The 16,031-nt window shown below is 37.8% G+C and overlaps 1 protein-coding gene across 1 annotated transcript in view; it reads right to left on the reverse strand.

Moving 5' to 3' along the window:
• Positions 1–4,882: 4,882 nt before the first annotated feature.
• vstm2a (V-set and transmembrane domain containing 2A) overlaps positions 4,883–16,031 on the reverse strand; it is a 90,915-nt gene continuing 79,766 nt past the window's right edge. Inside the window, exon 5 of the mRNA XM_055037641.1 lies at positions 4,883–8,859. Coding sequence (XP_054893616.1) covers positions 8,783–8,859 — 77 coding nt within the window. The 3' untranslated portion in view covers positions 4,883–8,782. The remainder of the gene's footprint in view (positions 8,860–16,031) is intronic.

A 16,031-nucleotide genomic window follows, 5' to 3' on the forward strand; every position in this document is an offset into this window, starting at 1 on the left:
TGTGGTCTAGGTAAAAGAAGCGGTATTGGTATTAATATCAGTGATACTGGTCCTGTATTTACTTGGTGCCAGATTGATACCATAAATTGGAGTATCACACATCTGTACTGTGTGCACCATCAGGGAGATACTGCTAGACACACGGTGTATGAACAAAACAATGGTCAGATCATGAATAGAACAAACAACAGCAAAGATACACATCTCTAAATAATAAAAACAGCATCGGTAAGATATTTTGGTGATGATTCAGTGCATCCTTTTCTTGTAATGGTTTTGTTTTTCTCCTCTCTTGAGCAGATCACTTATAAACCATCACATTACCAGGATTGGCCAGAGCTACAGCATTCTGCTAATGAAAATAAAACCTGGTCTACAGGTCCTTCCTGCTGGGACCCTTAGTAATGGATTGAGACAAAAAGAACAAAATCTGTTTTGGGTACTTAAATGTTTTTGTCAGTAATTGCATTTGTAGATTTTAGTTTTGCTAAATTACAATTCAATTAGCTTATTAGTTTGGGTAAATCCAATGAAATTGAAACAACTTCTCTTTTAGTTTTTTTTTTAAAATGATTATTCTCTTTAAGAAATGCCATTATGTGAGGTTCATTTCAGCCTGAATCAACCTATTTAAATTCATGATTCAAGAAGAATGCCCTCCCAGCAGGTTTAGTTGGAGTATATTGGGACTGTTATTTGTTTCTCAGCAGAGCAATGAGCCGGGATGCAGCTCCAGGCTCTGTTTAGGCTGCTTGATCAACAGTCAGACTGATGGAGTACTGCTTCACATAATCTGCTCTCCGAAATGACCAAATCCAACTGAGATGCCTTGGCGGGAGCTTCAACGTCTGAGAAGTAAGGAGCCAATAAATGCTCACTATATGTGACAAGTCGACTTTGGGAAAGTCGTAAAGTCCGAAACCCAAAAGAGCAGACACAAATGAACTGTAGCAGTTTTACAGTTAATTTAGATCATCAGACACATTTTCATAGCAGACAAAAATGCATATTTTCAATAATGATTTCATTTAAGGGGAGAAAACTATCTGAAACTCTTGGCTTATATGAAAAAGTGCATTTGAAATATTTGAACTAGTAAACTGTTGTTGACCACATTTCTTTTTTCATTTTCACTGGCCACATCTCTTCGCTTCATCTGAGGAATCAATATTAGATTTTAACAGTGCATGTCTGACAACATGAAGTAGGCTTAAAGATATCAAAAAGCAACGAGTCATGCTCAAATTGAAGTAATTTCAAGAACAGAAACCTACACAATGTTTCTGGAAATCATTGCTCAGGTTTTGAAGCTAGGAACCCCGGGTGAAAGCCTGAATTTTCTCTAAAGCAAAGACTCATCAGGAGGTCACAGAGGGGTCCACAGAAACATCTAAAGCACCGCTGGCCAGACATGTCCAAGTTAATGTCAAAGATTAAACAACTGTTGACCAATATGAACTCAAAGCGCTCACATGTGGAGAAAAAATAGACTTTATTACTAATGTTCTGACAGTCAGACATGGTACTGGTAAACAGCAATCTTCTGATGCCTTACAATCTTATTTTTCTGAGATGTGCGGTCCATGCTAGGTTTCAACCAGTACTTCCTGTTTATTATAAACATAATGTCAACATGTGACAAAATTATGCTTTGTGTGGCCTGATTGATTTTCTTCAACCCAGTAGATGGAAACATACCTAATTTTCATTTTCTTTTTTTCAGTTTTTGCCAACATTTTATCAGTTTGCTCAAAATTTGAATGGCAATCGAATTGAAACATTGATAGTCAATTCTGCTCTGCATTAGAAAATATTACTCTCCCAGTTGCTTAAAGGCACTTTGGCTTAACCTCAACCCTAATGATTCTAAGCACACCACCCAGTTCACCTCAAAATGACTGGAAGAAATCCACTTGAAGGTTTTGGTTTCATATCATCATCAAGCCTGCTGACATGATACAGCCTGATTCTGAACAGGCTGGAGTTACAGAGATGTAACAAACTGATTAGCAGTTCCAGAAAACTGAACATGACAGTAACCAGTTATTAGGTTGATGATCTGAAATGTTGAATGTTAAAAAGTCTATAAAGAGATTACTTTTTCATAGCACTATAGCTTTATAGCTTTCTCCCAGCAGCTCATAAAGACATGTTTATAGATTGCAATTATAGTGAAAGTGTATTTGTGTACACAAGACTTACTTGTTCTTGCATGTTGATCTGCGAATTCATAATGGCACATCCCTAATTAATCATTTACACATGAAATCACTGTTTACACCACAGCTAAGCAGACATTTTCCGCAAAAAAAAATACTGCAGAACATTTGCACAAAAAAAGTGCAATTATGCCAGAGGGGAAAATGAGACGCTGACAAGGAAAACTGTTTCATTTGGTGTCAGTTCTAGAGCGAGGAGTCAAATAAAACAGCATTGAAACACTCAGAGCAGTTGGGAACAAAACAGTCTTAAAAAGGAAAAGAAGAACTGCGAACTAGTTAGGATGCAAAAGAGAGGCAAACCTCTGTATCGAAAGGATCAAGGCTGCTGTGGAATCCAGTTTGTTCACATCCAGATCAAAAACCTTTGAAGGTGAATAAGGTAAGAATGAATTAATTTAAATAACATTTCTCTCTTTTAATATCTTACTATTAGGGGGGATGATTCATTAATAATATTCTACCTAAAGTCATTAATTGGCAACTTAAGTATTAATTAGATGGCTGCACCATGATGCAATACTGTTGTCTAGCATCAAGAAGGTCCTGGGTTCAAATCCCAGCCTTTGGTTTTCTGCATGGAGCTTACATGTTCTCCCTGTCGCAGTTTGCATTGATAATGTAACTCTCAAAATACAGAAATCTGTGCACATGATCCCCCAGCATCTCTATGGGCTGAGTTTGGACTTTGAATGAACTGTTGGTACCGTTGGTCTGAATGTACCATTGCTAAACAGAACCCATTCATTGTGCAAATGTTCTGCAGTTTTTTGAAGTTTTATTAAGCCAAAGGATTCTTTTCTCAGACATTTGATAGTTGATGAGATCTGTCAGATATATTCTTTTCAGAGGAGCGGTGACAGGACTTTTGGTATTGTTGATTACATCTCAACATAGAGTCAGTCTGGGGGCTCAGTTAGGGGTTCAACTACCTTTGTTGTTGTGTAGCTTACCACCAATAATGAGTGAATGTGTGAATGAATGTAGGGTGAAGTGTTGTGGAGTCCTCTGATTTGATAAAATGTCATACAAGAGCAGGTCATATGCATGTGAAAGGTACAAATATTTTCTTTCTTATGAATAAAAAAAAAAATAGATAAACATCTAATGTCATTAATATGTACATGTTACAAATGATCTTTTTGTGCAAATCTTTGAGATATCTGTACAGCCCTTCTCATTTATAATTTTGCCTTATGTGTAAGAATATCACTGAAGGGTTCAATTGACAAACTTCAACATGAAAGAGTCAAATTCATATTTATACTTTTTTGTATGTGTTTAGCTTCAGAATTATCTCAGAAGTGGTGAGTGAGTCCCCCTGCCCATTTTTAAAAGGCAAACTTTGAGCTTTGAGTATCTATCACTTATTCAGTATTACTGTTGGTTATTGACAGCACAATAACAGCTAAAAGGGCAAAAGGAAAAGAAAAAAGATATTAAAAAAATACTTAAACCAAATCTCATCTGCACAAACTCATTGGTAAAAACAATATTTTAAAAACTTTACAAACATAGACTAAATGAACCAAGCAAACTTCTAGACTTTTCAGCTAGTTTATGGTAAGCTATGTAAACTCACAATGTTCAGGTGGTAAACTATGAACATGAATGAATTCACTCCAATCTGAACACATTGAATAGAAAAGCTCTTGTTAAGAATGATGTGACACAGACCAAACGTTGGTCTGTGTTTCTTCTTGTCATTTTTTGTGATAACCTTTCTTAGTGAAGCTTATTTTTCTAAGTGTCACCCAACCAGTATACATTTGGAAACAGTAGTTTAATAAGAAGATGAAACCTTTCCTACACAGTGACTCTATGATTCGTTGTGGCACATGGTTTACTAGTGATTGCAAAAGTGTCTGACCTCTAGATTCAATATGACGGTCTTGGTGTAGATACAGCTAAGTGACAGCTGAGTTAAAAACTGCTTTTCTTTTGTTATAGTTTGTATGTAGAAATTAGCTCATCACTGATTTTACACCATTTTGTGGAGAGACAGATCAGCGTTTCTTCTGGCATCATGGTGTGGGAAGCTTCAGAGTAAGACTTCAGTTCATCAGGGATTAGGATTCTGGGGAACGGATGGTCTCATGTCGGAGTTATGTCTTACCTCCTCTAGGGTGTCACCCGGATACAGTCCTCCTAGCAAGATAAAATCACTTCCACGTCATCATCTTGAGGTCCTCCCTCATTCATCTAGCCCTCTTCAATCAAACAGGAGTGAACATGGTGATCACTCAACCCTGATCATGTGGATCTGATGGGTCACTTCCACCAGTTATGGGCTGACGCATGCTAGCAATCCCAGCATGTGTTCAGTCCCAAGGGGGTTCCTCACCATACGGCGATATAATGAGCCGCGTTCTCACATTGGCAGCTGTTATTAGCTTAGTAACTACGGTGATGATTGCAGTCCCATGAACCGTGCAATCACTTTTATTTCGAATTCTACATCTGCATGCCTAACTTATTTTGTGAGTATTTTGAAATACTGTTTGAGTTGCTCTTTCTCTCAATGCGCTCAGGGTTTCCATCCTCCGTCTATAGATTTGTTGACTGAGTCGGAAAGCGGGACTTGTTGGTTCAGCACCGTCAGCAGCCTCCTCCAGCCTATTTACTGCATCGCCGAGTGTGCAAACAGACGGGATCCCTCAGTGTTTGAATTTCATCTGTGAAAATGATTTATTTAAATATTATTCTGATACTGTCATTATAATACAAACGGTTGCAATGTTTCATTACAGAAGCCTCACACAATACTAAAGAAAAAGAGAACCAGAGTTCTGTGGAGTTCTGACAGCTTAACAGACAGACAGGACCGCATCAAAGATGGAAATACATTATTAGAAGAAACAAACACATTTAGAGTGGATGAAGAGCGTAGCTTCCTGAAACAGAACAGAAGGATTGTTGAGCGATGTGTCTGAGAGAACATCCCTGGAACAAGGATCTGCCGCCGGAGCGTGAACTGGTAGAGACTGAAAAGTTAATCCACTTTTGCAGTAATGATACAATTTCAGTCAAAGCTCCAGTCTCTCCTTCTATATCATTCAATGTTAAGTGGGGGGAGGAACCATCAAGCTAATCCTCCTACTTTGGGATAGAACCATGGACATGTTTTTGATATATCTATTTATATACACATGGATTTAGCATCTTCTTTTTCTTCAAAAACACATCTTATGCAAGTTCATTTTCAAGAAATGGAAGATCCACTTCAGACTTCTTAACACGTGGATATGAATACATGGTACTATTGTTACAAATACAGCACATCACTGGCCTCTGCCTTTTCAAATGGCTCTGAAGAAACCCCAACAGAAAATGAAACGTTAACATGCTACTTAATTCATTTACAATTTACACAGATCTGTAACATTTTTTTGTTAGTCTTTTTACACGGCGGTTTGGGCAAGCCGCCCAATCGGACTGCGCACACTCTCCGAAAGCATTCAGACAAACTTTCAGTGGAATCAGCATCACGATCCCATTCTCAGCTCTTGAAAATAAATTGCCCTCCTATTAGTATTAGAATTTTTTTCTTCTTGCAAAATAAACTTTCTGAACTATATTATATAACAGGTCTCATTTAAAAACAATCAGTCCCCCAGTCACGGCGAAATGACGAAAATGAGACAGTGATGATAGATTAGGGGTCCAAAAGCGCCCTGCGGCGGTTTGAAATTAGAGGGATTAGAGGGGGCTGACCCTTCCCGCCCTGCGCAGAGCAGCGCAGTGTGGTGCGGCATGGTGCGCCGTGTCTTGCTGGAACATCTTGGGGTCTTGGGAAGCAAGTTGTGCTCCATCAGCCTGTGGACCTCGCTGCTGAATCAACAAGTTCCCCCTAAACTGTTCTTTGGCAACGTGATAAACTATACAAGAGAGGGGATTCGGCTTTGTTTGTAAAGTGAAACACGAGTTTAAAGTGAGGTTTTGCATTTCAAGAACACAGGACAGGGATTATTGCACGTTGAGTTGTTTTGTTGCCTATGAGTTCTTAGCTAATGCCATACCACAAATATAGGGTTACATATCCATGCTTATTTTGTGTGGCCACTTCATAGTTTGGGGTTTTGAATAAGCGAAAAAAGATGTGCTATTGATCAGCATGTATTTTTAAAAACTGCTGTTTTCATTGTTGGGATAACTGTGGCTCTATGGCAACACGGTACTCATGGAGGATAACTTTCACATATCTGCTGCTCAGCCATTCATGGAGGTTTCTGTTTGAATTAGAATCTGATTTTTTGCTGCTCAAAAGTCAACAATAACAGATTCACTTTAGTTTCTGGATCATGTCGAAGATCTTGAAATTACTGCAAAAGCCAGCCGCTGCTCTTCCAGCTTGCGTGTCAGATTGTCAAAGCGTTTCATTCATAAATCCTTGGTGCACATTAAAAATATCCTGGGACACAAGCTTTATGTAAAGCTGTGAAAATATAATAGTGTGAAATCAAAGAGAAGACATTTCAACAAAACCAACACTGTTCTCTTGAAGGTCGTCGTGTATAATTCTCTTATCTCATCACAGTTTTGCTTACATACTTGTGAGAAATGTACAAATACAGCAAATCCAAAAACTCAACACACCCTTATTACAGTGCCTGTTAGTGGTATAGAAGATGAAGTTTTCCACATTCATCCATCAATTGTCCTCCTGACTTCCCTGCCAAAGATTAATGTTCGATTAGGTTACATGCATGAACCACCAACAGCTCAATTCCAACTTTTTTGCACGAACGTTCTTCCTACTGACTGAGGCCATCGTGATTGGTCTTCTGTGTGAATGGTTGACGACCCCAAAGGACCTGAATGCCCAGGAGAAAAATCTCGACATCACATCTGTTTACTAAGCTAACGATGCACACCGCTGCCTACTGATGGATTTTATAGTTTATTCAGCAATTGTCGCAAGACGAAGGTAGCTAACAAAATAAATCCCAGCTAACAGCAATGCCCATTAGTGGAGCATTAATAGCAACTTTTCTCCTTCTAGCACTAGACATGTATGTTGATTTTGGTTGTATTTAGTCCACTTCCTGCTTTTGGAGCAGTCTCTGGTCTGCCTGGTGTTCAGATATTCCTTCAAACCGCACCAGACCTCACTTCAACTCAACTGAGACCGAGGTTATTCAGTGTACCAGAGTTAACTTTTTTTAGTCCTCATGAGTGTTTGATTACACATCTACACCTCCACAAACAAACCAGACTTTCTAGGCAAACGTATTGCAGTTTGACAAAGCGGACTAAACAGGGTGGTGTGAATGCACCACAGTGTAAGTATTATATTGTGGAATACATCATGGTGTTTCTCCTGCCCAATTTCATTTCTTTGATTGTTTACAGTCTGCTAATGATGGCTGTTGGTTTTGCAGTTAGATCCTGTAGAATGTGTCCCATTTAACATGGAACAACACTTCTATGTGTTTCATGATTTACCTTGATTCCATTATACAACATTAGGGATACCTGGCATTTAAATAAGGGTGTGTTCAGGGTTTAGATGCTCCGTGTTTCTGTGTTGGCATTCCTGATATACATTTCATTAAATCCCTCATTAGTGATTACCCACTGAAATATTTCAGAGAAGATTAATGCAGATCAGAATCAATCATCCAGTTGTCGCATATCAGGATTTACAATAACTCATAAATAGTGACTTTTTTTTTTTTTTATTCCTACTAAGGGTGCATTACAAATTAAAATGACAAGGGGACATTATTTTCACACCAAAGCTAGCACAGAAAAAAGAAACTGCAATTCAAAACATTGGAACATTAAACTCCAAATGTCAGTTCATGTAGGTCAGATATTTTCCTCATCTTCAAAACCCCCAGATCAAGCATGCACTTCTGAAGATGAATCACCAACAGGATGTAAAATTATGCACATTTCAAATTTGGATGGATAATACGGCTGAAAGAAAAATGAAAAGAATGACCCTTTTAACTTAAAGGTTAACATCAATTGTCTAATTTAACACAGACATGTATTAGATTTATCTCATCTGGAGAAGGCTAGAGTGCCTATTCACAATGATCAATGGCCAATATCAGCAGCATCTATGTATACAGCACATACATTAGTTCTATGTGTTTCAAATAAAACAGACATATATCTAGGATCATATATACTACACAAATATAGATTCTTCGATTTTCTCGTTTACTTTTGAGCAATGAACACAGAAACGTCAACAGTGAAACTTTAAGAAAGTCATTCTTCCATGAGAGTTATCCAACAAGACAGAGTCCGGGTGTTAGGCAGCGTCTCTGCTGGCGTCGACCAGGCGTCTGTAGAAAAGGTGCCCCTTCTGCTGCCATTGTGACTGGTGTTTATAGTGGCTAGTAATAATGTGCTAAGTGCAAGAGCAGAAGTGGCGGGAAAATGAGGAGCAAACTGTGCTGTCCGCATGGTGGAGTTCAGGTTGTGGTCAGTGGGTGGCGAAGGGAGTAAAACAGGCAATTTTCTTTTTTTCTTTTCTTTTGATCCTCTGTTTGCTTCTAAAGCACACAGTTGGGCCAACATCTGAGAGCAAATCACAACTGTTCTTTAAATTATAACAAGGCATCCTTCACCAGCCCACACGCCAGAAGCAGGACAGCAAGTCCAGAGCTGGACAATATTCTTGTACCTGGAAAGAGACGAACAGAGGACAGAGGAAATCAGTCACTGTGAGGTTAAGCAGCAGCTAAAAAAAACCCTGTATTTTTATAAATAAGGATTTTGGAATAAATATTGTTGAAATTGTTGCTCTAGTAAAAAAGTAAACATTACTTTAGAAACCATGTCTTCATTTCATGCATATTTCTCAGCTATGTGCTGTTACTTTAAACAACATGGCTCATTTAAAACTCCTTGGATCTGTTGCTTCATATATTCTGGAGCTGTTTGTTGAGACATTTGCCGCAAGACAGCCAACATGATCGGCATGTTTTTAATGAGTGTGCCTTTAAATATATGAAAGAAATAAGTAGGACTTTCTGGTCCCACACTCGATGGTTGGGATTTTACCCAGATAACTGTATGTGTTAATAGGTAGTGTTCATCAGATGTCACATGTGCTGTTTAATCCAGGGTTCAATCCTGGATTAAATATCTACATGTTATTTAATCCATTTAATATCTACATGTTCCCACTAGCTCAAGTTATAGCAAGAAATAAGATTAGTTACAACACACAATACACTTCTATACATTACAAAGTAACTCTGAACCCAGCCAATCACTGAACAGATGCTTAGATCGGGTAAATTTGTGGTTGTGCCACAACTTTTTCCAGTTAAACAGAAACAAAACCGAAGTAATCTTTGGAATTATCTAGAGTAGGGCTGAAATGATTTCTCGAATGATTCAAGTACCTCGTTATTAAAATTCCTTGAGGAAACTTTATCTGCCTCAAAGCTTTGTTAAATTATGTTTTATTATGTAGCGCACTGTGTTACGCCGAGATCATTATTTGTGGTGGGCAGCGCTCTTACTTCCATCTATGAGTTGTTGTGAAATGCCAGCAGGATGGTGTTGCATTGTGTGGCGTATTGTCAAGGCTTATTCAACAAATAAGGATTGTTGAACTTTGCGGTGAACAAACTTCCAAATAACTGCAAAACAGTTTAAATTCAAGGCTAAAAAACACATTTGTTTGGAGTTGCCTTCAATCATGATATCTGCATGAACATCATTCTTTCCAGCTTCTCATTGCATTGCTTTATTTTGCCACTGTTTTGTTTGTTGCATTATGTTTTTATCATGTAAAAACATTTTGAGCTGCCTGGTTGTTCAAATTGCCTATGCTCTACAAATAAATGTGTCTTGCCTCACATCTTTCAGGGAATAACCTGCTAGATGTTTTAAAACAACCATGTATCAATCATGAGGAGGCCTAATTGTCTATGTTCTGTTATCTGCATGAGTAAAACCACCAAAACCAGTTCCAGCCCACATCCTTTCAAACTCTTCATCCATTTATCAAACCTCTTTTTATTCAACCCTCCTGTGATGTTCGTTCCTGAGGTACAGCAATAATGTTCATGGGTCAATTTGACCTGGAACATGTTTAATCATGATAGTATCAAAAAACAATAAATTCCTCCAAAACATTAGATGAATGTTATGGGTGAATGTGCACCCTGGCTGCTCTTCAGTTGAGAATCTTGCTCCTCATGGTAAAAAGTTGATGAAATGTATAGAAAATGGTCATAAAAATGTAGATTTTTCTTCTCTCTGACTTAATTTTACAGCTTCATCCTACATTATATTCCCCAGGACGACACCTGAAGCTACATAATACTCAATCCAAATGTTCTGCACCATCCTGTTCTTTTGGTTATGTGAGAATATCCTCAACATAAAAACTGGTGAATAATTGATGCTTTTCGCTGTTTCACCAACAGACTGGTGCTGCGTTGTGTGTCATTCTTCTCTGCATTCAGATTTTACATTAAACTCCAGTCATTTCTAAAGATGTTGGAAAAACAACACAAGCAGGTAGTCATGGTAACATATGATTTTCTACTTTGATACAATGATTACCTCTCAAGTACTTCACTGCTTTCTAGGGAGGTGACAAAACACCAGAGAAGTTCTTTCATTTTTACAAATAGAGTGAAATTCTCAAAAGTTTTAAACAGTATTTACAAGAATCTTTAATCTGAGTTGAATTGTTTAGTCCAGGTATGATTTGTCTATACCCTGCAACTTTCATGCTGGTCTCATTCATAGAAGGTCCTAATGCTAAAATATTTAAAAGCATTTTATATGTGTTTCCACTGGTAAATGTTTCTAATGTGTAATTATGTATTACACTGTTTTTTAAGCATCCATGGCGAACTATGCAAACTACATTACACCAATAAAACCATGAAAGTATTTTTCTAGAAACCTGTGAGCCATCTGTTTCGGCTCCTTCTAATTTTTTCATTAAAAACTTTTTCACATAATAGATGAGAAGATGTACCATTGGTACTCAGGAATTCTCCAAGTTGAAATTAACAAAGAGTGAGTGAACATTTAATATTTAATGTGTGTAATGACTGCAGCAGCACAAGGTCCAAGGGTCAGCCATCCTGGGTCTGTTCCACTTGACTTGATTAAAATGGCTGTTAACATGTTAGAGAGTGAATCAGTTGACTATAAAGAGATGCAAAAATGTCTGGGGGGATTGGAACGGTCAACAGTACCAAGATAGATAACTGACTCTCGAACAGACAGAAACAGCTCTAAATATCTTCAAAGGGAAGCAATGGAAAAACCTGAAGAGACATTCCAAAAGACTGACATTAGATCCAAAATGGAACTGTGTCTTTAATAATGTTGACCTGTTCTGACAGTTTGCAGTTTAGACCTGCTGCTTCTACCTCAACAAGACGCAAACAGTCCTGACTGTGAACTAACTGTGTCACCAGGAGATTGCTCACAGGGGCCAGAAAAATCTTAGAAAGGAAAGAGAGCAGCGATAGAACATGCATTTAGAACAAAGAATAAAAAGCATGTTGTGTCATTGCAGATAGGATCTTAAAAAAGAAGACATTTAATATTTATAAAAGTCATCTAGACATTTGCAACATTTCTGGGCAACCATTATAAGAGGACGTCCGTGGGGACACATTTCTCTCTGTGTTTTAGCTTTGGATTGTCTGTATTTTGAAAAAGAGGAGTGGGAGGAGAGGGAGGGAATAAAGTTCCTATAGAGACAGAAGGCTTTGATAGCATATTCCTCAAAATCACAACTCATTTGGTTTGAGGGGATTCAAGGAATAGCAGCACCGTACTGGAGCGCCAGCTAGTCCAGACCAAACATAACCTCACATCACATTTAGCTGGGAATCTGAGGACAACAAAGAACAAAAATTAAATCTGTATTTTGGTTTCCAAGAGTCAGTGGCAGTTCTTCAATGTATGACTCTGGGTGAGCCTCTCCTTCTGAATAGTCTGCCAGCAAAACATGACATTAGAATAAACAAATATAGATTTATCTAATGTTAATGTGAGACGGGCAGAATGGAGTCAATGACTTTACATATTGGGCAATAAAAAAAAGCTGTTGGGGCACACCCGGCAGCTGACTTTTTTAAATGTTCGGAGAGCTTGTGGCTATTGGCAAGCTAAGGAACCCTGGGTGATCTGCTTTGTGTCATTAAATTCTTTGTTAAATGTTAATAATTATTCTTTGGAAGTCTACAAATATCGTATAATGTTCAAAGGGCAGAGCCTGATTGTTTGGAGCTATGTTTTTTGTCTCAGATCTCTTTAATCTGAGTTGATATCGATCAGACTATTAAAAACTGGAGCTTCCCTTCCACCTCTTAGAGCTTCTTCTGATCCATAAATGCATGTAGATCTATTATCTATCTGTTCAGGGTATATAGGAGAAAGTGGAAGTGTTAAGTGGAAGCTAACATGGCAAAGAACGTAAAAATGTGTGGTTTATCTTAAATTATTTGATCCAATTTAAACTATTTTTGATTACATAAATTTTATATTAAGAAAGAGCATCCCCTTGGATACGTTTCAACTGGCAACAAGTTATTTAACCTCAATCAAAGATTAAAATATTTATTTATTTATTTTTTATTAAAAGAAAATTACATTTTATGAATTTAGCAGAATACTATGCATCATAGCAGATTATGGTTAGGAGATTATGGTTAGCCATAATCTACTAAAAAGCATATTTGTCTTTAGAGCTTCCAAAACTGAATTTGAAGGTCTTTTAACCAAAAATAGAAGAGGTGAAAGCACAGTAGTAAAGCTCAGTGCAGCTAAATATATGAGTTCGTCTAGACCAGGGGTGTCAAACTCCAGTCCTCGAGGACCGGTGTCCTGCAACTTTTAGATGTGCCTCTGCTGCACCACACCTGAATAGAATAATTAGGTCATTAGCAAGGCTCTGGAGAACTTATCTTCACAAAGAGGAGGTAATTAAGCCATTTCATTCCAGCGTTTTTTTGTACCTGTGGCACATCGAAAAATTCCAGGATAGTGGCCCTCGAGGACTGGAGTTTGACACACCTGGTCTAGATGGAGCCTATGAGTCTAAAGATGAACTCTTAACATCTGAAAAAAAAAATCAGATATTAAAAGGCATTAATCATGATGAAAACATTCACATTCAGCAGAATGTCCACAACCAGTAGTGTGTCTATAAAAAAAGCAACCACCTTCATTTCACCAAGTAAATAAAAAAGTAAATAGGAAACAACCTCCCATTGGATAAAAACTTCATGGATGGTTGATTCAACTGGCAACAAGTTATTTAACCCCAACTTCTCATTGGAAAGACCAATTCTGTGCTGTGGAGAAGATGTTAGTCTGTTTAAGGAGGGTCAACTTATCGGAACGCTTTAATCAAAGGAGATAATCTGAGGAGATTTCAAGTAATAAATTGTGTTCACAAATTGGGTTCATAATATGAATACCTGGAGGGAAAGTGAGGAACCATCATCTTCCCAGAAAAAACATATGACCAGCAATGAATCCTGGGTGATCAGAATCAGTGATCACTTAAATGTTTTTATAAGATCTCATCACGAAAAAAAAAAAAAAAAAAAAAAACTTAATAATAATAGTAAGAGCATGTCAGTAACTCATATGGAGGAGAACTTAAGTTAATGGGACTAAACATTACGAATTAAGAAAATCACTTTTCAGAGGGGCTCATCAGGAAGAGGCTTTAATTACTAAGAGATAAAATGTAAAAATCAGACTCTGGAGTAATGGAGGACAGTTAATGTGGTCTGAGTTCAGATTTACCGTCTTCCAGAGTGATGGGCACATCAAGTTAAGATGTATTTCGTGTGTCCTGCAGACTGACCATATTCCAAAATGACAATGCCAGAAATCCTTGAATTGGGCCAGAGTGGTTTAGAAAATGTGAGACATCATTTTCACACATTGGTCGCCCACAACACAGGGTTTTGACCTTGGACCTAGTAAGACATTTTGGGATGTGGATAATAGTGTACAGAACATTCTAACTGTATCGTACTTTGAAGAAAATTGTATGCTACTTTGGCAGTAAATGAGCAAGCAAAAAGCTTATTGAGACAATTCCACAATGACTACATCCCATAGTCAAAGCCAAAGATAGGCCAGCAGAACAATGGAGATTATGAGTTTCTTGGCACAGACAGTGAGGCAGAATCAAATACATCTTAGTGAGATACAATTAACAAAATAGGTAATCTTTCATTTTGTAAGCCATGCAGTCTACTATCAAACACTGTGCAAAATGTACAAGCAACTAAAAATCTTGGTATGACTGACAGTACACCACTTTTCTCCCCTCTCCTGATTAATTCACCAGAAGCTTTATCAACAGCTATAGAAGCAGAACAAAGATCTTTCATTCTGTTTTGCAGTGTTGTGAAGGGTCCTTATGGCCAATGGAATCTCTTTCAGCTTTCTTTTTGACTTTGCAGTCTTGGTTGTTATTCTTTCATCTTGACCTCCATTGCCTCTGGCTCACTACATTTACCAAACACTTTTTAGAACTCAGCATTCTCTCTCAGAGAAAAGTTTGTTGTACTTTAGAGCCTTGCACTTCCATAGACTTTCTGTCCATCGACCAGCTCTTTTTAAAAGTCTCTACCCTTTGAGAAGCGCATCCCAAAGCAATTTGGAATTATAAGCGGACTGTCTAAAGCACAAGCAGCTCCATTCTGTCAATTTTTCAGCCTTTCAGTTATGCTGTCCATATATTTTCCCAAAAGAAATGTCCTCCTTTTTTGAACTAAAGCACCTGCCATCAACTGTGTTTCTGCAACAGAGGGACCAGATGATATATGCAAAATGGAAGCTGTTCTCATCTTCAAGCTCCAGTATTTCTAGAAATTCAGGAGAACTTCTTTCCTACTTCATTCCTCCTTGTTAGTATTAAATATGAAAGCCAAAATCTTTAATTTAACTTGTACATTTGGTTTGCAGGATTTACATTATTTTATACTTTTGACCTGTAAAGGTAAAAACAAGTCAGTCAGTCATATCAATCAGAGTGCCGGCATCGTTGTGCTTTTGTGATTTGTTGACCAATGAATGAGTTGAATAAAGTTTTGGTGTGTGAGTTTACCTTAATTAAACTTGGCCACTCATGTTATCAGATGGATCAGTAGGTTATTTTAAGTAAAAGAACATTACCACTAATGGCTTAACAAAAGCAAAGAATTTAAGAGGTTTCAAAGAGCATAGCTCCATAAAGCTTTTCTTTGTAACCTCATCATGAAAGCTATCCATTTCCACAACTTTGTTCCGCAAAATTATCTTTCCTGGGTTCTCAGCACTGCACTGCAATACTGAACCATTGTGATGGCCAAAAAGTCACAAGTCTAAAGGGAAGATTTTACTTATTTAAGAAAAAAAGGGGATTGTTGCAAATTTCAGTTGTTGCTTGCAGAGAGCTTCTGTCCCTGAATGGACCACTTTGTGAAAAAGCCTGAAAGGATGTCTGCAGCAAAGAGAAATTCAGGAAGCTGTTTGTTGTTCAAAATAGAAAAGTTGGAAATATTTGTTGGTCTTTCTGCTTGTAACATGGAGCTGTTACACATTTGCACACAATTTGGTGTCCACACAGGCAATTACTTTCTGGATCAAATTCTTGAACACAAACGAGACATGGATAAAGCTGACTTACAGATGGCGGAGGATGATGATCAGGAGCAGGGAGTTGATCAAAAGCAGAACCCTAACAAACCAGGAACTGAAGTGCTTTAGGGTTTTTCCTCTTAGATTGGAGATCAAAATTGCAACATCTGTTACATTTTCAGCTGCTGTCATTTGTTTTCTCACTGCTTCAGGCAAAGAAACCCTTTG

Source organism: Poeciliopsis prolifica, unplaced genomic scaffold, assembly GCF_027474105.1.
Source record: "Poeciliopsis prolifica strain line A6 unplaced genomic scaffold, Auburn_PproV2 SCAFFOLD012, whole genome shotgun sequence".
Taxonomy (NCBI): domain Eukaryota; kingdom Metazoa; phylum Chordata; class Actinopteri; order Cyprinodontiformes; family Poeciliidae; genus Poeciliopsis; species Poeciliopsis prolifica.